Genomic DNA, 27,689 nt, shown 5'->3' on the forward strand with positions numbered 1-27,689 from the left:
AGGACCTATCCCCAAATATAGTCACTTTATAATATGCTGGGTTAGGAACTCAACCTGTAAACTCTAAGCACACAAGATAATGGCAATTCATTATATGTGGAGTAAAGTAACATGGACCATCAGCAACAGCATTTACATGACATAGAAGTGAGGCTGCTAACATAGTCCTCTTACTCTAATATCTACTTAGGAGAAAAGCAGCCTGGAGTAGTGCTTAAGAAACATAAGCAGAAAGCAGGGAAATCAATATATTAATTTATTCCTAGGTCAACGCACCGCAGTGTGGGCAGTGATGAATTCATGGCAGAGGAACCATCAAGTATGAAAGAGAGTTAGCCTCTGGATATGGACTAGACATTGTGTGTGGTTTCAAAGCAAATAGTGCTGGTCTCTCAGAAGATCTGAGATGAGTATTGACCTCATAAATAATGACAGAAAAAATGCTCACTGTATAGGTATTAATTGAGGGATGATGCTGGGCGGTGGTGACACACACCTTTAATACTAACACTCAGGAAGCAGAGGTAGGAGGATCTCTGTGAGTTGAGGCCAGCATAGTCTACAAGAGCTAGTTCTAGGACAGTTAGGGCTGTTATACAGAGAAACCCTGTTTCAAACTCCACCCTTCCTCCCCAAGAAAAGAAAAGAAAAAAATTGAGGGATGGTTTTACAGGTGCAGGAAAACACAAGAGTTGGAGAATTTAGCACATAGCACATATTAGAAAAACTAATAGCTGATTAGCTCAACAAAATATCAGTAGACAAACTTAGATCTGAGTTTTTTTAAGTGGATAACAGTACCTGCAGAGATTCAAAACTGATGAACATGCTAAGAATACATCACTATTGCATTTGTAGCTGTAACTGGAACATCTATATATACACCCTTCTAAGGCTCAGGAAATACCACAAAAAGAACATGGAGGGGAAAGCGAGAGCTGGAGGAAAGAGAACTGTCCTGTGAAAGGCTAGCTTCTCAGAAAAGCATGGCCACTTGGTGTGGGAGAATTGTCTGTATTCTGTCAATCATGTTTTAAATAAATGCTAATTGGCCAGGCAGGAAGTATAGGTGGGTCAACCAGACAGGAAGTAGAGGCAGGGCGATAAGAACAGGAGTGTTCTGGGAAGCAGGAAGCTCCCTCTCCTATTCCAGCCCAGACTACAGAGAAGCAAGGTGTAACCTGCCCGGCTGAAAGGTACTGAGCCATGTGGCTAACGTAGATAAGAATAATGGGTTAATATAAGCTACAAGAGTTAATAAGACGACTGAGCTAATGGGCCAATCAGTTTATAATTAATGCAGACTCTCTGTGTGATTTTATCTGGAACTAAATGGCTGGGGGACTGGGAGGGACAGAAACCCCAATGAGTCCAGCCCTCATTTTATAGCCACAACACTCATGAGCTCACGGCAGCTATAATAACCATCTGCACAAGTCTGGACCTATCAACAGTTCAGCATCTATTCAGAAGGGACTCACAATGTCTCAAGCTTCCCTGAGCAAACCCCTGGCAGTTAATGCTCACTAGGAGGTGAGATAAACTCTCTTCAATGGTATAGTCACTGAAAGATTAGCCATGCTCCTGTAAACAATCCCTTGCCCATGCTCATGTATGTAACCCCAATTAAACTTACTTGGCCACCAAAGCAAACTAACCCCCAAAACGGCATGAAAGTAGAAAAATTACTGGTTAGGGAGAGAAATAATATCAACAGGCATATAAGGGGCCACCAGAAGGTAATGGGTATGGATTTAATCAGAGTACATTCTGTAAGTTCAAGGGTAGCCTGGGCTGCATAATAAATTTCAGAGGTTTTGGGGTACAAAGTAAGAAACTCTCTTTAAAAAAAGAAAAGAAGGAAGGAGAGAGGGAATGAGAAAGGAAAGGGAGAAAGAAGAAAGAAACAAAGGGAGGAGAGAGAGTAGAAGAGAGAAAATCTCTATATAGATAGCAAATACCTTCACTCTCTGAAAACTGTCTTTAAAATGAAAAAGTCAACTCAAAACAGGCAGGGATTTGCTTATTGTGCATCACCCTAATATACAATCTAGACACCGTTCTCTACCCATCAAGACAAGCACTGCAGCTGGAGTGTCACTTAAGATCACTCAGTCCGCCCAACCTGCTCCCTCCAGTTGCAATCCCTTCATGTCCCCAACACCACCCTCAGTTTACCCAGGAAATCTTTTCTACTTCCCCTTCCCAAGAAAATTCAGGCATTCCCTCATTGGATCCTGCTTGTTATCTAGCATTCTGGGTCTGTGGATTGTAGGTTGGTTATCCTATATTTTATTCCTAATAAGCATCTGTGAGCGCATGCCATGTTTGTCTTTCTGGATCTGGGTTACCTCATTGAAAATGATTTTTTTTCTAATTCTATCCATTTGCTTGAAATTTCATAAGAGCATCATTTTTTACAGCTGAATAGTACTCCATTGTGTGTGTGTGTGTGTGTGTGTGTGTGTGTATCCCATTTTCCTTATTTATTCTTTAGTTGAAGGGCATCTAGGTTGTTTCCAGATTCTGGCTATTATAAATAGTGGTGCTATGAACATAGTTGAGCAAGTGTCCTTGTTGTATGACTGAAGATCCTTTGGGTGTATGCCTAAAATTAGTAAAGTTGGGTCTTAAGGTAGATTGATTCCAAATTTTCTAAGAAACTGCCATATTGATTTCCAAAGCAGCTGTACAAGTTTACACTCCTAGCAGCAATGTAGTGTAGTAATAGGAGCGCGGCGGGGCTGCATCCCCAGCACCCCGGCTGCCTGTCTAGCTTATGCCCCGAAATAACAACACACAAACTGTATTCATTTAAACACTGCTTGGCCCATTTCTATCTAGCCTCTTCTAGGCTAATTCTCACACCTGGACTAGCCCATTTCTAATTATCTGTGTAGCCCACGAAGTGGCTTACCAGGGAGATTCTAGCCTACATCCATCCTGGGTCGGAGCTTCATCGCATGTGCCTCAGAGAGCAGAGCTATCGAGTCTACCTGGGAGAGCGGAGCAGGCATCTCTGCTCCAGAGAGCAGAGCTGGCGAGTCTGAGCTCACTTCCTCTTCCTCCCAGCATTCTATTCTGTTTTCTCCTCTCACCTATGTTTTAACCTAGGGCCAAGCAGTTTCTTTATTGCTTAACCAATGAAATCAGCAGATTGATATATGACACTCCCACATCAATGTAGGAGTGTTCCCCTTACTACACACCCTCTCCAGCATATGTTGACATTCATGTTTTTGATCTTAACCATTCTGACAGGTGTAACATGGTATCTCAAAGTCATTTTGACTTGCATTTCTCTGATGGCTAAGGATGTTGAACAACTCTTTAAGTGTCTTTTGGCTATTTGAGATTCTTCTGTTGAGAATTCTCTGTTTAGATCTATACCCCATTTTTTAATTGGAGTATTTGGTATTTTGATGTCTGTCTTCTTGAATTCTTTATATTTTTGAGATTGGTCCTCTGTCAGTTGTGGGGTTGGTGAGGATTTTTTCCCACTCTGTAAGCTGCCCTTTGTCTATTGACAGTGTCTCTTGTTCTACAGAAGCTTTTAAGTACCAAGCAGTCAGGGAGCCTGCATTGGACCAACCTAAGCCCTCTGCATGTCTGTGATAATTGTGTAGTTAGTTCTCTCAGTAAGGCTTCTAACAATGAGAGCAAGACCTATCTCTGGTGCTCAGCTGGCTTGTGATAACCTGTTCCCCATGCTGGAAATTAAATATTTATAATAAAGAAAAAATGTATAAACATTGAAACCAAATTCAGCTCCTTAAGACATGAAACAGTGGGGAATGACTAGAACAACACATACCTACAATTAATATTTTCTGATATTATTTTTAATATGATTAGTCTACTCTGCCTTATGCCAGGGTATGGACAGTGGGAGAAGGAGACTTGCATCATTAGGTTATTTATATGCCATAAGCTTTCAGATTGCAGTTAGGTTATAGGATCCACTGTACTATATAAAAGCAAATAAAGATAAAAATGCTTTTAAAACTCAAAAAGGGAGAGAGAAAATAAAAACTTAGATCTCCAAAGAAGAGTTCTGAAAATTCTCTTTAATAACTTAAGAGAAAGATCCCTGAAGAGACATTGCATTAGAATGGAGACCACAAAAAAAATAAAGTAGCATGGTAAATTGTTTTGGTTGCTTTTCTCACTGGTGTGATAAAATGCCTGACAAAAGAAACTTCAGGAAAGAGGGGTTTATTTGGGTTCATAATTTGAGGGTACAGCCCATAGTGAAAGAACCTGGGGCTGCAGATCATGTGACCTCTGCAGGTGAGAGCAGATGAAGGTGTAGCTGGCTATGAGCTCACTTACTTTTCTGATTCAGTACTAGACCCCATCACAGAAGGTGCCACCACATTCACAATGGGTCTTCCCACCTCAGTTAACTCCCGCTAAAATCTCTCCAACCAGACAATCCCAGAGAATAGTCCCTAGGTGATGGTGGATCTTGTCAAGGTGACAATATGAGCAATCATAAAAACCTAGACTTTGATCATCTTGCTAGATGCTAAGGTAATAGACATAACTTAATAAGATATGTCTGGCTTGCCTGGTCTGAGGCTTCTGAGACTGGAAAAATAAACATACTTTACATATATATATATATATATATATATATATATATATATACATATATATATATGTATATATATATATATTGCATTTCTCTTTTAGTTCTTGCAATACTCATTTATATTTCTTAGGGGTAAATCTGATCTTTTTCTCCTAAGGGAAAGCAAAATAAGATCAGGAGATAAAATTTTAGAGACTGACATTAAAATCTGAATATGTGGAAGACAACAGCAGCAGAAGCCAGATAACCGTTCAACAAGAAGAAAAGTTTTTTTTTGGGGGGGGGGGCTTGCTCAATTTCTTTATTCCTTAACAACCAAAAGTGGGGCTCTGTTTTACTGAACAATGTAGCTGCCCCACCCACAGGGACATCTCTGACTACTCCATCATCTCCTTTGCAGCCTGAGGAGAAAGGCAGTGGGAGGGGGATGAATGGAAGAGGAAGAAACAGCAAAAAAAAAAGTTGTATCTCATTTGCTCTTGCTGGGCTCTAGGAATGTGTATTTGATAGAAGAAATCTGGCCCTGCTGCAGCCCTGAACTATAGATCACTCTGCTGACTGCCTTACACTGATCTGGGAAAGAAGGGTCTCACTGTGGCCATTGTGGTGAAGAACCAGAGGGAAGCCATAGGGCAGTTTTGCTTTACACATGAGGTAGGCACAGTTGAAAGTCACTGAGCATGCTTTGAGGCTTGTTGCAGCACATCAAAGCAATTCCAAGTTACAGTCTAATGTAGGAGGTGCAGCAGGAGGAGGAGACACTGCCAAGCCTGCAGGCTATAGTAAAGCCCCCACAAGGTCAGGTCAAGCTACTGGGAGGTCCATCTAGCAAAGAACAGTTGGACCATGCTTCCTGGGAGTACTGTCCCAGGCTACCATAAGAAACCCACCACATGTTCATCAGGCACACAGGGCAGTGCTGATGTAATGGTGTCTGGATATGTGGGAGGGGGCGAGGGTAGGATGAAGCAAATGATAGTTCCTTAATCTCTAAAGGTGAATTCTCAAAGACATATTCTTCTGAGTCTGATAATCAAAGACAGGGGCCAATGCAGGTTACATATTTTACTAACAAAGGTTTTGTACATTATAGTATTTTAGAAACTCTATAACAGTAAATAGTGGAAGCATTCATGTAATTATCCCAACTTGTGGCCATTTTAATCATCAAAGTTTTGTTAAGGAAGCTAAGATTTTGTCAAGATTAGGATGGCCCTGTGAATAATAATGTTTGTTGTCAAGCTTGATGACATGAGTTTAACACCCAGGACTCATACAGTAAAAAGAAAGAACTGTCTCTTACACATTGTCCTCTGATGTTCGCACAATTGTTGTGGCAGGGGCATCTGCATGTGTATGCCCACTCTGTGCAGTTCTCCTGGGACACAGAATTTCTCTGTCCATTTCTCCTCCCTACCCCAGACGTGGAAGTATCCTGTTCAGGGGGCTTTTGCTATTTAGGTGCCACAGTTGCTATTTCTGGTTATGGCTGTCTTCGATGTGTTGCTGGATACTGGAGTATCTCTTCAGCTTTGGCCAACAACACAGGGCTCCCTCATGGTCCTCTCTGAAATTCAGGATTCCAAGCCTCATCTGTGGCCTGCAGTGCAGACACCACTCTGTGCAAGCTTTTAATAATGTATATCATTTTGCTAACACACAGTCCTCGGAAACAGAAAAGCTAGACTAGTCCAGAAACATGGATACCCATGAGTTCCCCTCCCCAGAAGAACAACTGAAGAGAGACACTGCTTTTATCAAAACAACAACAGCAATAACAACACAACTTCTCATATGAAGTTTCTGGGTGAGTCTCCTGTGAGTCACCTAAGAGCATTGGAAAACACAGATATTCATATTGCAGTTTGTAACAGTGGCAAAATTACAGTTGTGAAGTAGCAATGAGAAGAGTTTTATGATTGGGGATCAGCACAATGTGAGAAAATGTATTCAAGGACTGGAGTATTTGGAAGGTTCAGAACTACTGATAAAATTTTGTCAAACATTTCATTCTGGTCTCAGCTTTGAAGGTAATTATATAAAAATCTTTTGTTTCATTTTTAGGATTGCTACATATAAAATCTACTAGAACTCATCCAAAAATTAAATCTACTCCTAGACATCAGTACTATTTCCAGGATCTGTGGGATGGCTGTCAGGTGACAGCAAGGTGGCTATTTTCTGTAGTGTCAGCAATGACACTGCCAGTTAGTCCAGTCGCAGCTATAGAAATAACATGTTATCTCATAAAGGAGAGGGGGCAGCTGCGCCATCCAACATGTGCCTAAGATCCTCGGGTTATTACACCATCTCATGTTTGAATAGATGGAGTCAAACTCATGACTCTCGTAGGAAAAGTAAGTTGATGACTTTTGGTTTTGTTTGTTTTCCTCCCATAAACCTGGGAATTTGGGATTAAAAAGATTAAGTCTGATCTGAGTGGAGGTAACTGCCTCTCAATACAATTAAACTAATCAAACCCAGAAACAGTTGATGACATACAAATACAGATACTTCTGAGAATGGAATACTAGGAAGAAAAATAGTAGCAGAGCAAATTTAAAATGGAGTCTGAATCTGTTTAAGAAAATGATTGACACCTGAAGGCAAATTTCTTGGGAATCAGAGAAAACTACATTCAGAATTGGTTGTCCAGATCACTTTACCAGCCAAATTATATTTCTTAGTTTTTAAATATGATCTTTTCTCATTTTACATAGCTATCCCCATTCTTACTCCCTTCCCTCCTCCGGTCCTGCCCCCCCCCCACCACTCCATCAACTTCTCAAAAAGGGTAAGTCTTCCCATAGGGAGTCAACAAAGTCTGATATTTCACTTGGAGGCAAGACCAAGACCCTCCCCTGTTGTTGGAGGGTGCTTGTTTGTCCCAGTCACCCAGACCCAAAATAATCACACAGAAACTGTGTTATTACAACACTACTTGACTTTTTAGTTCATGATTTTTATTGGCTAGCTTTTATATCTTAAATAAACCCATTTCTATTAATCTGTGATAAGGTTTCATCTGGTGTCCAAAGTCTGTCTCCTACTGCAGCTACATGGCTGCTCTCTCCTCCTCTATCTGTGTGGAATTCCTGCCTTGCCCTATTCTGTGCTGCAATAGGCCTAAAGCAGTTTCTTTATTAACCAATGATGTTCACAGCATACAGAGGGAATCCCACATCACCTCCCCTTTTCTGTCTAAATAAAAAGGAATGTTTTAGCTTTAAAATGGAAAAATTATATACAACAAAACAGGTATCAAGCAATAATTACAGTTACAATATTTATATCTACTTTATCTTTTATCGTAACTAAGGAAAACTATAACTATCTGTTCTTCAACTCCATCAAAGACTCCAGAAGGGTATAATATTACCTAAGTAAACAGGAAGTGCATTGTAAGCAACTTCAAACTCTAGAATTGACAGAGATCTCTGGCTGCCTGGATAGTCACCCAAAATTTTTCTATAATTTTGGGGCATCCATCTTCAGCCTACAGGCCCATAGTATCTGGCGGACTTTTTCAAAAACTTCTTAGTAGGTAAAAACAAGCCAGATGGGTGGGGGTGGGAGACCTTTTGGGCCTTTTGGGCCTATCCCAAGAGGCATAGAGTTGGGATTCACATGGGCACCAAAAGAAGATGGATGCGGTAAAGTAATCCCACACTAGCTCAGAATTGAGTATAATAAAGAATTCTTTATTTAGGAGTAGAGTCACAAATTGCAGTCCTCTGCAGGAATGGGGAACAGGAACTGAATTTAGCAGTGGAGGGACAGAGCATGCACACACAGCACAAGCTTTACGACTGCATTTATAATATAAGAGATCACACCCAAGTGGACTGGTATTTAAAGGCTATTGGTTGAACAGCCCTCCCTGCTATATCTAGGCTAAGCAAGGTATCCCTCCAAAGATAATGTGCTCCAAAACATCAGTTCAAGCACTAGTGACAGCTATCTGAGACCAGTCTAAGAGAGGGAGGGGTGATAATATGAGCAAAGGGATCAAGACCATGATGGTGATACCCACAATAACAACTGACCTGAGCTAGTGAGAACTCACTGACTCTGGACTGATAGCTGGAGAACCTGCATAGGACCAAGCTAGGTCCACTGAATGTCGGGGACAGTTGTGAGCTGCAATGTGGATGCTGGGAATAGAGCCCTGGTCCTCTAGAAGAGCAGCCAGGAACTGCTGAGGCATCTCTCTATTCCCTAGTTGGCTTATTTATAGCCAAGAAAACAAACAATAAATAAAAGAGGGAGAATAAAGGAATGGAGATACTGAGTGAATGGATGAAATATAGCCATTCTTTATTAGCTGAAAAGTAAACCCACCTACAATCCACAGACCCAGAGAGACTATGTAACAAGGAGGGCCCAGGGAGGGGGGTGATGCATGAATCTCCCTGGGAAGGAAAATTAGAAGAGTTCTTTTGGGTGGACTGCGGTTGGGTGGGGACCATGAAGGATTGAACTGGGGAGTGCATGTACTGAAAGAGATGACTGGAAAGTGGGGTGGGGGGTTGGGGGCCAGGTAGAAACCTGATGCAAGGGAAACTCCCACAAATCTACATGGGTGATCCCAGTTAAGACTCCTAGCAATAGTGGATACATAACTTGGACTGACCATCTCCTGTGATCAGATTGGTGACTACCCCAGTTGTCATCAGCGAGCCTTCATCCAGTAACTGATAAAAACAGGTGCAGAAGCCCACAGCCAAACATTAGGCCGAGCTCAGGGAATCCTGCTGAAGAGAGAGAGGAAGGATTGTATGAACCAGGGGTTCAAGGACATCATAAGAACACTGACAGGAACAACTAACTTTAACTTAGCTCATAGGAACTCACAGAGTCTGAAGGGAACCTTCTGGGACCAACCTAGGCCTTCTACATATATGTGACAGTAGTGTAGCTTGAACTCCTTGTGGGACTCCTAACAGTGGGAGCAGGGGCTGTCCCTAATATTTTGGCTGTCTCTTAGGAACCTAGTCCTCATTCTGGATAGCCTTGCTCAGCTTTAATAGAAGGGAAGGTACTTAGTCCTAGTGCAACTTAATACACAGTGCTTTGTTGATAACCATGGGAGGCCTACCCCTTTCTGAACAGAAGCAGAGAAGTGGATTGAGGGGCATGGAGATGGAGGGGAGGTGGGAAATGGGAGGAAAGGAGGGAGAAGAAACTGCTCTGAAGATGTAAAATAAATAAATAAATATTTAAAAGTATTACCATCCTCCTAAGTAAACATTCTTCAAAGGCTTCACAAGGAAATGGATTTATCCTAGCATTGTACTATTGATGGCATCCAGTATGTCTCCCATGAACAACAGGAAATTCTTCTTTTAATTTCACATACAACTATCATATTTTCTTATAATCCATTTTTTAAAAAGCAATATGATTCTCTCTCTCTCTCAGGTAACTGCCAACTGTTCCTAAATTTTCAGGAATTATTTCTAAACAGACAGAGTACACAGTATGGACGGAGGTATGGATCAAGGATTCTTAGATGTTCATCATGTCCTTCCTGATGGATGTGCTCACTATCCCCTTGGTGATATGTCCTTAGACTAGTCACCTAATGTCACAGGTCATAAGATCACATTCTAGAAAGGCTGTTTCTAGGAACACAACACCCCTACCAGGTTTACCCATGAACTCCCAGGAGAGTACTTGCCCTAATTCCTAAGTTACTTGAAAGCCATTGCACAAAATGCCCTATTATAGCTTTGTACTATTTATTATAAAATTCTCCCTAGGATTGAACAAAAGTCTCTACCCTTATATTTCATGCTCATTAATTAATTTTCCAACTGTATCATTCAGTAAGCTATCATTGATCATTTTATTAAGTGTGATACTGTCTGCTAAACCAAGACACTGGTTGAGAACCTCACAGGATGTGAAGTCTTCTCAACGAGATCACAAGTGTGTCAAGCATAGATGGCTGTCGAAAACCAGAAGAGATTCAGATTAGACAAGCTTGTCAGGGAAGGTTTTCTTCAAAAAGGACATTGTCTGACTGTTCAATGTTATGTAGCCAGTCAAGAAACTCATCCCCAGAAAAAAACAAATTCTTCTTTTCTTAGCAGTCATTGGTTACCTGTAGTTCTTCATCTGGGGGTGGGTACTGGGAGCTTTTCCTGGTCCATGTAAGTTTGTATATTGGTGTTAATCATTTCTCATGTCTTATATGGAGCCATATTGTTGAGGCATCATGGGTATAGTCTGTCAGCTACGAAATCATTCAAACAACACTCAAATGACTCAGCATGTTGTTTTTCTATAGTTATAAATTTACATATGTGTAAAAATACTAATCAAATAAAAATAGGTGAGGCCATGAATTTGAGAGTATGTTGGGGGAGGGAAGTAGGAGGGGTCAAAGAAAGGAAAAGGGAAGGAATAATTATGCAATTGTATTTTAATTAAAATAAAATAAATTTTTAAAATAGAGAAGAAAAATAGTTTGAAAGATAATAATGAAGTAGTTGGGTAAAAAGACAGTTAATGAGAGTATAAGAGGAACAAAAAATGTCAAAGTAAAGAAGTTTTAAATAATTGGCCAGGCTGTCAAAGAAGCAGGTGCTTGCTCCTCCATAATGAAGTGGTTATAAGGATATGAGTATACAAGAAGGTCAGGCAAAGAGAGACACACCTTATAGCAAAGTAGCATTTGGAAAAACAGAATCCCCATAGAGATGGTGTCATGGTCTTGACCCTGAGAGTACGTGGTGGACTGTGTTTTAGTTTCCTTGTGATGCTGTGATAAAACACTGTGACTAAATTCAACTAGGGAAGAAAGGTATATGGTTTACACTTCCAGATCATGATCAATTATTGAAGAAAGGTCAAGGCAGGACTTCAAAGCAGGCATCTGGAGAAATTCCATGGATAGTACTTCTTTCTTTTTTACTTACTGGCTGTCCTGGCTTGCTCAGAGGCTCGAGCTGAGCAAGTTTCCCTATCTAGCCCAGGATGACTGCACAAGTATGGCACCACTCACAGTGGGCTGGACCCTCCTGTATCCATTGATAAGACAAGTCCCCATGGCCACGCTTACAGACTAACCTGATGAAGACAATTATCCAGTTGATACTCAGATAATCTAGGCTGTGTCTCATTGGTAGCACTAACTAGGACATATAAACCTCTAACAATCTTTACATCCCAATTGCTGATGTCTGGAGAGAGAGAGAGAGAGAGAGAGAGAGAGAGAGAGAGAGAGAGATTACTGAAACAACAGAAAACTGTATATCTTGTACACACAGAAGATGAGATAAGGCAGGGAAAGCTATCTGATTCAGCTGTAGCTAGATATCTGGGCAGCCTCTTCTTCCCACATTATTGTACATGTGGTTTCTCAAAAGTAAATAGAAAGGGCATTTTCTCCTTGTGCTGATGTTGGAGATTTCTTCCTGTTCCCCAGCTTTATAAAGGGACTGAGTGGTCATCCTTTACCTCAAGCCATCTTCTACCATCCAACATGAATTCAGCAACAATAATCAGCACACTGCTCATCGTGACCATATCTCTTCTCTGCTCTGTAGAGGGTAAGTTGTAGGTCACAATGTTTATATGGGGTGTACACAGTATCTTTAAGAACCATGAATGCTAGTCAGTAGGAGTGAAGCACCTATTTGGGTAACAACTGGACTTCTCCATGGCCCATGACTAAGTAAGTGTTGTGATGTGAGATTCCCCTCTGTATGCTGTGAATACCTTTGGTTAATAAACTGGTTTGGCCTGATAGGGTAGAGTAGAGCTAGGTGGGGAAAACTAAACTGAATGCTGGGAGAAAGGAGACAGAGTCAAAGAGAAGCCATGGAGCAGCTGCCAGAGATAGACACGCTGAAACCTTGCCGGGAGACCACAAACCTCATGGTAAAATATAAAATAATGGAGATGGGTTAATTCTAGACATAAGAGCTAGCTAGCAATATGCTTAACTAATGGGCCAATGAGTGATTTGATTAATACAGTATCTGTGTAATTATTTCATGTCTGAGCAGCTGGGAACTAACTAGTGACCTCCTTTCTACAGTGTTACCATGAGCCTGACCATGAGGGTGAGGAGAGTAACCAACAGCCTTGGTAGTAGTCTATAGTGTTGGTGGAGGCAATTCCATGGGATGTCCTTGGCTAAAGACTCAACAAGGTGTAACCCGTTTCTTGCATTGGAGGTTTTACTTGGTGGCAATAGCTGTATAGTTAGGTCATTGTCTCTCCTATCATATAACTCCACTTAAATTTCTCTCATATATGTATTTTAGGAAGCCTCCACAGCAGTAGATTTCCATATGGTCTTTGAAAAGACCTTTAGTGATAGTTGTCACTCCGTATATCTTCTCCTTTACCCTTCACTTCCATTTAGCCCCCGTTTTAATCCTACTCTGATTTTACCTTTATATCTCTATAACATTCTATTCTATTTTCCTTTTATTGGGAGATTCTTTCTTCCTCTCTGGTTCTTTATTAAATATCTAACTGCACAGGTCATTTTGATTGTAGCACACATATCAAAAACTTAAAGGGTAACATTGACTTAAGAGAAAACATGACATATTTGCCCTCTGGGGTCTGGGTTATGTCACTCAGAGTCATTGTTTCTAGGTCCATCCATTCACCAGCAAATTTTATAATTTCATTTTTCTCAACAGTCCAACAACACTCCATCATGTAAACATACCTCATTTTCATTATTTGTACATCAGCTGATGGACATCTAGGCTGTTTCCAATTTTTGTCTATTTATGAATACAGCAGTAATGAACAGAGATGAACAAAAATCTCTTTAGTAACATGGGAAGTCCTTTGGATACATGGCATAGAGTACTAAAACTGGATCTTGAGATATACTGACTCTCGGCTTCAGTAGGAACTTTCACACTTATTTCCTACCAGCAATGAATAAGTCATTCCCTTTCCCTGTATCCTCATCAGCATGTACTATCATTTGTTGTTTTGATCTTTGCCATTTTGACTAGGGTAAGATAAAATCTCAAAGTTGTTTTCATTTATATTTCCCTGATGACTAGGTTGTTAAATATTTCTTAAAGTTTTTGCAGCCATTTGTGATGTGGGATTCCCCTCTGGATTCTGGGAATGTGTTTTGTTACCATTGGTTAATAAAGAACCTTCTTTGGACCCGTGATAGGGCAGAATAGAGCAAGGTGAGAATTCCAAGTAGAGATAGAGGATAAAAGGAGGCGGAGTCAAGTAAATGTCTTGTAGCTGTCAAAGGAGACAGATGCCAGGAACCTCACTAGTAAACCATGAGCCTTGTGGCAATATATAGAATCATAGAAATGGGTTAATTTTAGATGTAAGAGTTAGTTAAATAAAATCCTAAGCTAATAGGCCAAGCAGTGTTGCAATTAGTATAGTTTCTGTGTGATTATTTTGGGTCTGGGTGGCCAGGAAATGAACAAGCAGCCTCTGCCTACACATTTGTGTTTTGGTTTAAGAGTACTCTTCTGCTTAGTTCTATACCCCATTTTTTAACTGGGTTATTTGTTTTCTTGATGTTCAGGTTTTTTCCAGTTCATGATATAATCTAGATGCTATTTATCAGATGCATAATTGGTAACAATCTTTACCCAGTCTTCAGGCTGCTGCTTTGCTTGAATGATGGCATCCTTTTCTATGCAGAAACTTTTCAACTTCATGAGGTCCCTCCCATTCAGTAATTGTTGTTCATAATACCTGTGCTATCAGATTTCCTGCTCAGAAAGTCTTTTGCTGTACCATAATTCAAATTTGGTTCTCACTTGCATGTTATCCACTCTGCCCTCAATTCAGTTTTTCAAGACAGATTTCCTCTGTGCAATAGCCCTGACTGTCCTTGAACTTGCTGTGTAGACCAGGGTGGCTTCTAACTCACAGAGATCTGCCTGCCTTTGACTCCTGAGTACTGGGATTGAAGGCAAGGGCCACTATCTCCTGTTACATTCTCTTTCATCAGATTCAGGGTATCTGCTCTAACATTGAGGTCCTTGATCTGTTCAGAGGTCAGTTTTGGGCAGGGGAATGGATATGGATCTATTTTCATTCTTCTACAAATCAGCCATCCAGTTTGACCAGAACCATTTGTTGGAGGTTTTGTCTTTTTTTTTCATTGTATACTTTTTTTGTTTCTTTGTCAAAAAATAAGTTGTCTATAGGTGTGTGGAGTTATTTCTGAATATTCAATTCCATTCCATTGGTTAACATGTTTGTTTTCATGCTAATATCATGTTGTATTTTTGTTTGCATTGTGTAGTACAACATGAAATCTGGGATGATGATGTCTAGAGCAGTTCCTTTATTATTTTGGGTTATTTTTGCTGTGCTGAAATTTTGATGTTTCTTTTTAAAGATTGCATTTTCAATTTCTATGCATGAATTTAATGTCAGTTGCATTTGGTAAGATGGACATTTCACCTATATTAATCCTACTGATCCATGAGCTTGAAGACCTTTCCATCTTCTTGTGTCTTCTTCAATTTCTTTCTTCAGTGCTTTAAGGTTTTTTGTTATACATGTCTTTCACTTGTGTGATTAGAGTCATCCTAAGGTATTTTTGAGGCTGTTTTACAAGGTATTGTTTCTATAATTTCTTTTTCACTATATTTGTCATTTGCATATAGAAAGTCTACTGATTTTTGTATACTAATTTTGTATACTTCTACTTTGGTGAATGTGTTTATTAGCTTTCCTGGTGAAGTCTTTTAGGGTATTTAATGAATGAAATCATATCAACTACAAATAAGGATACTTTGATCTTTTAGTTGTTATGTTGTTCTAACTAACACTTCAAGCACTATATTGAATAGAAATAGAGAAAGTAGGCATCCTTATCACGTTTCTGATTTTAGTGGAATTGCTTTGAGTTTTTCTCCATTTAGGATGATATTGATTTTGGGCCTCATATGAGCTTCCTTTATTATTTGTATCAATGGTCTCAATTATCATTAAGGGATATTGCTTTTGTCAAAGGCCTTTTTTAAATCTCCTGAGATGATCATGTCAGTTTGGTCTTGCAGTCTGTTTATATAGTACAATATGTTCATTAATTATATATGTTGAACCATTCTTGAATCTCTGGGAAGAAGCTAACTTGATCATGGTTGATAATAATTTTGATGTGTTCTTGAATTTGGTTTGGAAGCATTTTGAGATGTTTTGAATCCATAAGAAATATTGGTCTAAAATTTTCAACTTTGTTGGATCTTTATGTGCTTGGTAGATTAGGAAATCTTTCTCCAATTTCTATTGTGCAGAATAATTTGGAGAGTGTTGGTGTTAACTCTTTGAAGGCCTGATAGAAATTTGTGCTGAATTCACCTGGCTCTGGGCTTTTTTGTTTTCAGGGAATTTTAATTTCGACTTTTGTTTCACTAGGGATTATGATTCTTAAATTGTTTATTTCATCTTGGTTTAATTTTAGTAGGTCACACATATCAAGAAACTTGTCCCATTCTTTTTTGGTTTTTCAGTTTTGTGGAAACACTTTTTAAGTATGTTCTCTTGAGTGTCTGATTTTCCTAGGTGTCTGCTGTAAAATCTTTTCAGTTCTAATTTTATTTATTTGAGTTTTCTTTCTCCATCTTTAGACTAATTTGCCTAAGGATTCGTCAATCTTGTTGATTTTCTTAAAGAACCAACTCTCCACTTCATTGACATTTTGTATTGATTGATTTATTTCTATTTCTTTAATTTTGACCATGAGCTTAATTTCTTTACATTGATTGTGTCATATTATTTATTCTTGTTTTTCTAATCTTTTAGGTATTTCATTAAGTTACTAATATAAGATTACTCTAATTTGTTCTATGTAGGAGCTTAGTGTTGTGAACTTGTCTCTTAGAACTGCCCTCTTTGTATCTCATAGATTTGCATATGTGTTACCATTTTTCATTCAGTTCTGAAAAGCTTTTCATTTCCTTCTTGATTTTTCTATTGATCCATTTTTCATTTTGTACTTAGTTTTTCAATGTTCATGAGTTTGTGTTCTTTCTCTTTTATATTGCTGTTGATATCCTGCTTTAATTCATGATGATCAAATAGAATGCAGGATGTGTTATTTTAGCTTTCTTCTATCTGCTGAGAATTTGTTTGTATTCTAACATGTGGTCTACTTAAAAAATATATTCCATGAGCTTATGTGAAAAAGTATATTGTTTAGTGTTTGGGTGGAATGGTTTTATAGATTTCTGTTGGATGCATTTGAGTTATGGCATTATCTAATGCCAGCATCACTCTGTTATTTATTTATTTATTTATTTATTTATTTATTTATTTGCTGAATGTTCTGTCTATTGGCAAGAGTAAAGACCCTAGTCACTCTGTACCACTGTGTGAGGTTAATATGTGATTTTAGCTGTAGTAGTATTTCTTTTATGAACTTGAGTGCCATTGTGTTTGGCACATAAATGTTTAGAATTATAATATCCTCTTGGTGGACTTTGTCTTTAATGAATATGCATTATCCTTCACTATCTCTTCTGATTAGTTTTGGTTTGAAGTCTAATTTGTTGGATATTAAAATATCTATTTCTGCATATTTCTTGGCTCCATTTTCCTAAAATACTCTTTTTCATCCCTTTACCCTAAGGTGATATCCATCCTTGATGTTGAGGTATGTTTTTTAGCTATAGCAGAAAGATAAGTCCTTTTTCTAATTCAATCTGTTAGGTTCCTTCTTTTTGTTGGTAAATTGAACCCTTAAATATTGAGAATTATTAATGAGCAGTGTTTAGTTTTTTACATTATTTTGTTGTGGTGGTGTGGGGTTTCCCCTTCTTGATTATTTATTTCTTATGTCATCTTGATTTCAGTTAACTTCCTGAGACTAAAGCTTTTCTTTTAATGTCTTCTGTAGAGCTGCATTGGAGAATATAATTGCTCCGATTTATATTACAGAGTCATTTTTGGCTGTCAACTGTAATGGATAGTTTTGCTGTGTATAGTCTGGACTGGTGTCTGTGATCTCTCAGAGCTTGTAAGAACATCTAAACAGGTCCTTCTGACTTTCAGAGTTTCCACTGAAAAGTCATGGGTTATTCTAATGAACATACCTTTATAAGTAACATAGTGTTTTCCCTTGTAATTTTTAATGTCCTTTGTTTTTTCTGTACGTTTAATTTTTTTTATTATATTTTATGTTGAGCTTCTTTTCTGATTTTGTCTATCTTGGGGACTTTGTTTTCCTTTCATTCAAGGAGTTCTGGGTCTAAAAAGTGACTCACATCTGGAAATGTGTTTGTTGGCCAAGATTCCTTCTTATCATGATTCAGTATAGCATTTCCTCCATTTGTTTGAAAATTTCTCTTCACATATGGATCAAACACAAATACAGTAGCCTTCTTGTCTACTTCATGCCTGGGAACACCAAGATTAGACAGTACCAAAGTCCACAGGAGTCATGCCACCATAAAATTAACTTTGCCTGCACTATTCATTATGATAACAACAATTGTTGGAGTCCAGCCTCAACCAGGCTCACATGTTCCAGGGTAGGAGCTTGTAGATTAAAAATATTAGATAGGAAGAACAGAGATATGAAAAAAAAGGAAGAGAGATTTTGCAGAGTCAAATTGGGAAGGCAATCCCAATACTGAATCTGCACATGTTTATTTTCCATTTACTTATATAGCCCAATCCAAAAGGGGGGTAAGAAGGAAAAAGACTTCACTGTTTTAACATGGCACAAAAACAAGTAAATCAATTACCTGTTTTAATATCTGAAACACCAAGCAATCATATCCTGAGTTAAGCATTCTGTTATTTAGGCAGGGCATACAGTGACTACTTCTTAGACCAAGTATCCTATAGGCAGCCACTCCCTGGGTCAAACTTCCTATCATATCCTTGAATGAGCAGGAATAGGCATGAATTCTGTGACCTTTGGTCATGGTGGAACACCTCTGTGGGCCTTCTCATGTAACCATACTCTAGGTCAAGATATCTTATTGTAGCCACACCTTAAGTCAGCCATCTTGTCAGTAACCTTGAAAGAGCAAGAGTAGGCTTAAACTCTCTGACCTTCAGCCAAGTTAGAGTGAACTAACTTCTGTGAGTCCCCACATATTCCTCTCTTTTTAATTCATTTAATAAAGCCTGTGCTTCTGCTACAGGACAAATGACTGTGTCTGTCTTAGGCTGTCTTCTTCCACTTTCCAGACTTACCTGTCATTGGTATGTACATTCTGTCATGCACACCATGTCTTAGATTGTCTAGAGGGGAAAAGATCTTACCTGTAATTGACTATCAGACTCTGTAAATAAAGGGTTAAGGGATGATGCAAAGCTGGGTATTATATACCTCTGAGCCAACTTTCCAATGAAAGAGTTCATAGACAACTGGGCAATCATATACAAGCAAATAATGCTTTGGGATACATATACTCCAATGGATACAATATCTCCTAATAATGTAGTAGAAGATGACCAGAGGTGAAATTGCCTTTTTAAATTGGTCTCAGATGTCTTTAACAGTTTTTAGTTGCAATCAAAATCCAAATTTGTCCTTTTAAATGTATCAAATCTAAGGACTCATTGACAATGCCAAACTTGTCTTGGACAAACTCTAACCTTTTTCTGATCAGTAACATCTTCAATGTGAACTAAAGAAGTTACAAATATTGGCAGGTCAATACCATAATTCTATCATAAAAATTAACAATAAACACATAATTTCTCAGGGAACAAATCTCTTAAATCCATTCTAATAAGATGACAAGAAGGTTTTTGTGATGGATGAGCTGTGAATATTTTTCCTCTCCTATAGTCCAACAGCATTGCTGCTTCTAACTTTCAAAGATAAGTTCAAACTGTCCCAGTCTCTGAGCAGCAGCAAAAACTTTTAGGTGATTCCTCATTATTTCTGAAGAGGGGTTTCAGTCACCCTTTGTCTCCATAATGAGTCTCTTTTCCACAGAGGGATAATTTGAGGTCTCAGTTCTCATGTCCTTTATTGCAAGAACAGATTGAATACCGTACTGGCAAAATGAGGTCTGTATCCCATGATATAGTATGGATAATCCAAACCTTCTTTCAGCATTCTTGGACCAGCTCCAAAGTAAGAAAGACACATTGATGTGTATCTTTATGCAGTAAGTCCACCAAGAAACTAGGAATCACCAATCATCACTACCATCTTCTTTCCTTTCTTAGACTGCAGTATGATGGCATAAGAAAGTCAGAAACACAAGTTCAGGAATTTCACCCATAGTCTTCTCTGAGGCTCTGGGGGCACCAGTGACTATGATGTCATAGGGGCTGGCATTCTTCTGCTGCACACATCAGACCAGATGTCCTGGAAGCCATCTTGCTTCATTCTCCTCCTGTGGAAAAATACAGACATGCCCTGGACTCCATATTGAAACAGGATCAAGTCTTTTCCAAAATCTAGTGCAAGGGTCTTTTCAACATAAACAACATAGACTGAGGGCGTAATTCTCCTTATTTATTTATTTTTTGAAGCTGTGCTTTCAAATCTCTATGGGCATGTATATTGTATGCTTTTCCTTTTAGAACCAATATTGTGTTTAGCAACTTCCATGAGCTGTCTGGGGAAATCAGGATCATTACTCCCCTTTAAGAAAAAAAAAAAAAGAATTTCACTGAGGGGTTCAAGATCCCCTGTAAATAATAATAAATAGGACCATAGTCATTGGACATCTTATTTAAAGTTTGTAAATTATTGCCGCGCCAGCGCGGGCTGGAACCAAGAGTCTCGGCGGAGGGTGTCCAGGTTGAATGAATACACAGAGCACAGCTTGAGGTGGAACAGCTTCTCTTTGTTGTCTGCTGGGCTGGTTTTATAACATGGCACCAAATGAGGAGGGGGCTGCGAAGGGACTGTAACCTGACCCTAGCAGGGATCAAGGACTGGTCACCATGCACTTAAAATTCCTTCCTTCCCCGCTCCAGGAGCAGAGGGAATTTATTATGTTTTCCTTGCAGATAAGCACCTCAAATGGGGGCAGGGATATCAACTGGGGGCTGCAGTTCCCACAAATTATCTTTTAAATCCAAACTGCAAGTTTCACTAGCTGATAGGTTTTCTCAGACACCTGGTTAGGGGTACATTTGCATTTCAACAGATACTTGACTGTCAGGCTGGGAACCAGGGACCTTGGCTTGCAGCTGAAGCTGGGAGCAGGGAAGGGCACAGCTGTGCTCTCTGCAGCTTGGCTGTCTACCCCTATAAACTTGTTTGATTTTGTGAGCCATACTGCCTCTAGATAATTCCTGTTCAAAGCACCTTCTGTGGGAGGCCTCCAAACTTTTCTGCCTCCTGACTTTCTTCACTGCAGCATGGTGCAGGCCAGACTCAGCTGGCTAAAGCACATGAGCACAGCTGGCTTGCAGCCATTGCCAGGCCATGTGCCCCACCCATGCTCCCTTCATTTCCCTACCTGCTCAGCAGTGCAGAGGCTGCTGCTCCAAGGCCACAGCATCTGCAGGTCAGCTTGACTGGAGCACCAATAGGGCCACACCTTGGCCTCTCCAAATCCCAGAGCTATCTTTAGGCCAGGGCTGCTATGCCACCAGGATGGGGGCAGAGGAGTAGAGTATTTAATTATCTACAAACTCTAAAATTCTTTGCATTTGTTTCTACTCTATGCCAGCTCCTCTGGATATTAAAATACACCCAAGTAAATGTACAAACCATTGTTTACTCTTTCCTTGTCCCATGCATACAGTAATATATAACTTTACTCCAGATATTTCGTCTCCCACCTTTTTACCATTATTATCTATTACTGTCTGAGCACTCAATTCTTACCTCTATACCTATGGTGTAATATTCATATGCAGGTTCCTCTACTTTTTTTTCTCCTATACTGCTGGCCAGATGCCCATGCGTTATCTGTCATATGTCCTGCTTTGAGGGGCATCTGTTGGCATCCCATGTTGGGCACCATCTGTCATACCCACACATTGGGGTTGCATTTGTCAGGGTCCAGCCTCAATGCATTTGTACATTCCAGGGTATGAATGTGTGGATTAGAAATGTTAGACAGAACAAACAGCAATACAAAAGAAATAAAGAGACATAGGATAGTCATGGGAGGGCAACCCAGGAATACTGAATCCACCCATGTTTGCTTCAAATGATCTTTAAATACCCCAATCCAAAAAGGTTAAAAAGCAGAAGACTTTTTTATTGTAATGCAAGAACAAGCAAAGTGATTATCATCTTAACACCCAAAACACCAAGTAACCACACCCCAGGTCAAGACATCTTTGTGAGTAGCCACACCGTAAGTTAAATCTCCTGTCAATAACCCTGAAGGAGCAAGAATAGGCCTAAACTCTTTGACATTTAGTCAAGGTGGAACGGATCCACTTATGTAGGCTCCCACATTGGCTTAGGCAGCCCCCATCAGATCTTTGATATTCATCCTTCTCATATGTCTATTCCCAAAATTTAGAGTAAAGAGACCTTTTTGCTGTTCTGAAGTCATCCCTTTCCAGAGACCTGCAGGGGTCCACAAAACAGACAACCCAGTCTTCCCCTGGTCATCGTTTCTTCTTCTGTGCCACAGCATGATGCTTGAAACTGACCCTAAATAAACCTCTCACACTTGGTTTTGCCTTTCAGCTCTGCGATGCATCAAGTGTGAACATTACCTATCTTCCAAGATTTGTAAGACATCAGAGCACTACTGTGAGACAAAAGATAAGGAGAAGTGTCTCCTAACCATTTTGTCTATAGGTATGTGAGGTCTCAGAGGTTTTAGAGTGATCATGCCTGCCCTTGAGGGATACAGCCTTCCTTAGCTTCATGGGTAAAGATGGAGAGTGTGGGAGAATGTGCTTCTGTATAAAAGTAGGGCTTTCCTACTTTGGGTACTGGTTGCCAGTAATGATAGTTCAGACAAATAAATAAACTAAGATAAATAATAATTTTAAAGGCACTCTTGGTGGTTCTTGCATATTCATAGGTGAATTCAATCAGGAATGAAGAAATTTTATACACTAAAATTCCACTAAGTACCTTTGTGAATAGAGTACTCTGTGTGTAAATCAACAGATGAAGGATTGACCATCTAACTGGGATCTTCTCATTGATGAAGTAATGATTCATTCTAAAATGCCTTTGGTTTGCCTTTTGCCTTTCTTCCTCTGCAGGTAAAAAACGATTAGTTGGAATACAGACATGTGCTAGTAGTTGCATTAACACTACTATGTCCATGAAAAGTTTTCTATTTCAAAATATATGTTGTGATTCTCATTCTTTCTGTAACAAGCCAAGAGACCTAGTCCTTTCTTGGCCTGCTCTACTTAGGTAAGTGTAACGGGGCAGCCGAGTCTCAGGCAGGTGGGAGGTGGTGGGTGAGAGACCTTGGTGAGTCAGTAGGACAGTCGGTCCCATGAGGAGCTGTAGTGGGTGAGAGATGGAGAGACACCACGTAGAGAAAATGGATATACTTTATTTAGTGGGTTATAGAGAAATGTGGAAAGGGGAGAGAGAGGGGGGGGAGGGAGGGAGGGAGGGAGGGAGGGAGGGGAGGAGGAGGAGGAGGAGGAGGAGGAGGAGGAGGAGGAGGAGGAAGTGGAAGAAAAGGAGAAGTCCCAGCTACCTCTTCCAAAGAGGGATGGATCAGAGAGAGCACAGGATGGAAGCAGAAGGAAAGGAACCTGAGAAAGATGGGTGCTGGTCACATCCTGGGGAAGTTGGTCTCTTTGCTCCTGACTGGTGTTTGTGGTATGGAAATGTCCAGTGTCTCATCTCTTAGACCTATTTAAGATATTGGCAAAACAGAGAACAAAGTTATGTTTAGGAAAAAAAATTAGGACCAGAAAATTGAGAGGGGGTGTATCTGACCTCTTTAAAGTCGACCCTTTAATTTGTCTCCCTGGAACTCACAAGAATTTTGGGGGTTTGTGAAAATATAAGATTAAACAGCAGCATATTTATAACAGAATGACTGTGACAGATATTTTTGCATAATGAAAAGTATCTTTAAGACTATGAAAGGCAGACTATGAGAGAGAATTTTGTTAACTTGTATCTTATAGAAATTTGCTTGGTGAGGTTGTCCCTTTAAACAATAAAACCTCTCATCTGTCAAACTGCATCAGAGAACTTTGAGAAGAATAAAATTTTGCTTGAGATATTGATTTAAAAATGACAGAGAACTTAACTTGGTTGGCAGGGTCCTTCATGGTTGTTGAGAGTCATATTTTTCTTTTGCTGTTTAGTGCAGGGCCTGCCAGGCTTCAGAAAATCTTGTGGGCTAAGATATCTGTAAGAAGACAAGGCTACCTTGACCTGAACAGCCAGACTTTTGATTCTGGTGATTCTCTCCGCTGTCTGGAGATCTTCAGTTTAGATGAAAGGCAGTTTCATCCAGTGGTCAGCACTTGGCAGTTGAAGCAAAGTGCAGATAGACGTTGTTTTGTGCCCACCTGTCTTGACAGAAAAGAAAGTAGAGTGCTGCTGCTAGGAGCCAACCTGTCTCTGTTATGAAAGGTTTTTTTTTTTAATAATTAAGCATTTAAATGCCATATTCCCCATACCTCTGAGCAGTTGAGGGCTGTTTACTGGGTATAGATGAGTTATAACTACAGTATAGAATCTGTGTGGAGAGCTGGGTCTAAGCTTGACTGTACAGGTAAAAATACACTTTTAAAAGACAGAAAGAAGAAAAACTTCTTGCACTAGAAGGTTAATGGCAGAACTGAGAATAGTAGAGAATAGATTAATATATTTTAAAGCAGGGTTGGATTTAATATATAGTATTTTATGTAAGAGACTTAAAAGTACATACCAATTTAAAACATAAGACTTATTGCTTTGTTAGTCTGAAATGAGATATAATGGACAGACAATTATAACATTTAACACTAAACATATGTGCATTTAAGTCACATGTATGCACTCACACACACATTAAACAGGTGAGGTGGGTGCTCTTGGTGGGCCCTACCAAAGGCATGTCACCACACAAAACACACATGTAAGAGGGTCAGCCCCAGGGAACCAGGCAGGGAATACCCCAGTAAAGATGGTGGGACTTGGTCACCTGATCTGGCCCTCAGTTAAGGTGGCAGTGAAGTCACCTGACCTCAGTTAAGATGGCAGTAAGGTCATCTGACCTCAGTCAAAAAGTTTGTCATCCCGTTTTGTAAGGAAAAGTCACGTTTTTTGAGCCACAAGAGTTTTAAACATAATAACAAGAGAGATATAGAGGCTTGTAGAACATGCATTTAAAACAGAATTGCATCCGTGTGGCCACACCATTCACGCATTCTTTTATACATGAAGCAGAGAGGAAAATTACTCAGCACCGTGAGCTGCCCTGTAGCTGAGCCATTATGGGGAGCAAAGCCTAGAATTGGAAACAACTGCCTTGGTGATCTAATCTTGTCGGTTTCCATGGGACCAGTGGTAGCAGTGGCAAGGATAGAAGGAATGGGAGCAAAAGGAAAAGAGCATTTTCAGATGGGTGGGGAAGGGGCTGACAAGTGAAAGGAAAAGCAGAGCCGGAAGGACACCGGCAGAGCGTTTACAGGTGGGTGCCTGATAGTTTAAGGGTTTATATTCCATAGCTGAAAACGTGAAAACCCATGAAAACAACGAACAAACACCACAAGGCCTGTAGAAGAACATCTTCTCTCTACAGGTGGGGTATTAATGAAGCCGACTGGCCCGGATCTGGGAAACTCAGAAGCCAGAGGCTAGAAGCCTTCCTGAGTGGGTCTCTCATAGCGGGGACCACTTACGAGTGGTCCAAAAGAAAAGAGAAAGAAACGAGGAACCCCGTGCCCCAAAGCATGCACACCACTCAACGTGTGCAGTGCTAGCAAGGGAGGACTAACCCAATTAGTCTAGTCACATTTTTAGCTATGGGAAGCAACCAGAAAGGAATGTCAATGAAGGGCTCAATTGTAGTCATGAAGGCTGTGGTTGGGGGCCTTTCCCTCATTGCTAGGAACAGAGGATTTCCAGGAGCTCAACAGTCAGTTCCTCAGGATCAGAGAAATGGTTAAGCTGACTGGAAGAGGAAAACTTATCACCGAAGTCGCTGGTGTGCATAGAGGTCAGGGCTTAGGCAGGGCTCTTGTGAAGAAACCAGGTTCCTGAGCCCAGGGTTCCATGTGTCCTCAGCCAGCCTGCCTATGGATGGAAGGAGCCTGGCCTTGTCACAGAGCACCAATGTAATGGTTAAGATAAAAGTGGCACAGGTCCGCGAGGGGCAGTAGGGGGCAGTGAGGGGAGGCTGTGGGTGAGAGACATCGGTGGGTCGGAAGGGCAGCTGGTCCCGTGAGGAGCTGTGGCAGCAGGTGAGAGATGGATAGACGCCATGCAGAAGAACTGGGCATAATTTATTTAGTGGGAAGAGAAGGAAAAGGGGGAGGGGAGAGAGAGAGAGAGATGGAGGAGAGAGAGAGAGGAGGGGAAGAGGAGGAGAGGCCATAGTCACCTTTTCTGAAGAGGGATGGAGCAGACAGAGACAGAGCACAGTATAGAAGCTAAGAAAGATGCATTTGCCTAGGCTGAAGGGACGGAGTGGGCGGGGCTTGTCTCTTAAAGGGACAGGACAGAACATTACAGTACGCCCTTATCCCTTCCCTGTACTCTGTAGCCTCACAACACTGAACCGTCAATGTTCAGCACTGCCAAAACCCTGACACCTCTCTTTACTTTGCATCAGGTGTTGATATTTTGACAACTGAATAGTCTCTCTCTATTTCTAGGAGTTTGTTTTCCTTCCTTTCCTTTGACTGGCATAGGGCCCACTCTTGCTCCTCTTGATTGTCACCCTTGCACAATATGTGTATCCTAGCTGGTAACTGTGACCACGCAGACCTGGTGCCTACCTTTAATGGCCCTCCACTCCAGGGATGCCTTTTCTGCCAGGCTGGCCCGCAAACAAGAGCTCCAGCGTCCCACTCCATTCTCCGTCAGAGAACCTAGGCAACTGTAGGTAGTTTCTCACTGCTGTGACCTGAGCAAAACCATGAAAGGAGGGAGGAATTGTTTATCTCTTGATTTCAGAGGTTTCCTCCATCATAATAGGAGGATGCAGTAGAACAGAGATTTTAAATTCATGCCTGGGGGAAGCACAGCCAAGTGAAATAGGAAGGAATCAAGAAAAGATACAACTCCCAAGGAAAAATCCCTGGTTACCTACTTCCTCCATCCAGGCTCCCCAAGGAAATTCTCCCATCTCTTATCATTCTGTCAAACGTTAAAATACATTAACATCCTACACCATGGTGTAGGACAGAGACCTCGCGTGCTAATCATCTCAAGAAATGTCCTCACAGACGCACCCAGAGGTGTGCTTGTGGAATCCCTTAGACATGCTCAGTGCTGTCAAGTGACGAGGATGAGACGTCCCAGGTGAGGGAGCTCCTGCACCACAGCGTCCATCTCCACTGTCTGTTCACTCAACCATGGGCTTCATTGTCCTTCTGGAAAGCTCTGCTGTTTAGCTTTACTTTAGTACATTTCCATAGCTTTTGAAGTTGGGGTCATTCAGAATATTTATTTTTATAATTTCTGTAGGTTTTATGTTCAACCTACAAAGTGTATGACTTGCAGTCTAAAGGAAACTCTTCTAGTGGTCCTCTCCTTATGTCCCAGCTTGTTTATACTTTCAGGTGGTCATTTCAAAGTCTAGAAACATGAATGGGTTATGGCATGTGATTTTATGTTTAAACATAACTATTTATTTATTACAATTATTGAAATCTTTTTCTTTCAGAGCTGGTCACTAAGTTATAATCCTGGATCATCAAGCTTTCTACTGAATGATACCTCCAGCCTCATACCCTGGTTTCTACATAACATTCCTTGGATACAGTTCCTATTTTATATGAATGCCCTTAATTTACATTGGGTGTTGTGCAAAACATTGAATGACTTATCAAATTGAGTTCACTGTTCAATATGTTTTCTTAGATTATGTTCAATTAAATTAGTTTACCCTTATTTGTGTGTGTGTGTGTGTGTGTGTGTGTGTGCATTATACATCGACTAGAGGCTGTCTTAGTCTTTTCTGGGAGTGATCTCTGATCGCCAGCTGTCTGGCACTAACAGCTTGCTGCAAGAGTCTGCTCAGGAGAAAGGGGAAACTTAGTGAAGCTG

The 27,689-nt window shown here is 40.3% G+C and overlaps 1 protein-coding gene across 1 annotated transcript; it reads left to right on the top strand.

The window, feature by feature from the left end:
• Positions 1–1,179: 1,179 nt before the first annotated feature.
• On the top strand, positions 1,180–27,524 carry LOC121451435 (prostate and testis expressed protein 14-like). Its single transcript, XM_041656883.1, has 5 exons — positions 1,180–1,196; positions 12,027–12,150; positions 22,191–22,304; positions 22,721–22,877; positions 27,307–27,524. Exons 2-5 carry the CDS (start codon positions 12,084–12,086, stop codon positions 27,317–27,319), a joined length of 351 nt encoding a protein of 116 aa, XP_041512817.1. The 5' UTR covers positions 1,180–1,196; positions 12,027–12,083; the 3' UTR covers positions 27,320–27,524.
• Positions 27,525–27,689: the final 165 nt, after the last annotated feature.

The sequence above is a fragment of the Microtus oregoni genome, unplaced genomic scaffold, assembly GCF_018167655.1.
Source record: "Microtus oregoni isolate MIOR12 unplaced genomic scaffold, Mior012 000008F_ref0000371, whole genome shotgun sequence".
NCBI classification, from domain to species: domain Eukaryota; kingdom Metazoa; phylum Chordata; class Mammalia; order Rodentia; family Cricetidae; genus Microtus; species Microtus oregoni.

What these genes read in the sequence shown, in the direction of transcription:
- LOC121451435 (XM_041656883.1), top strand. Translation starts at nt 12,084, where the DNA reads ATGAATTCAGCAACAATAATCAGCACACTGCTCATCGTGACCATATCT. An exon ending in TCTTCTCTGCTCTGTAGAGG is followed by an intron (nt 12,151 to 22,190) that starts GTAAGTTGTAGG and finishes TTTGCCTTTCAG; the next exon opens with CTCTGCGATGCATCAAGTGT. An exon ending in CCTAACCATTTTGTCTATAG is followed by an intron (nt 22,305 to 22,720) that starts GTATGTGAGGTC and finishes CTTCCTCTGCAG; the next exon opens with GTAAAAAACGATTAGTTGGA.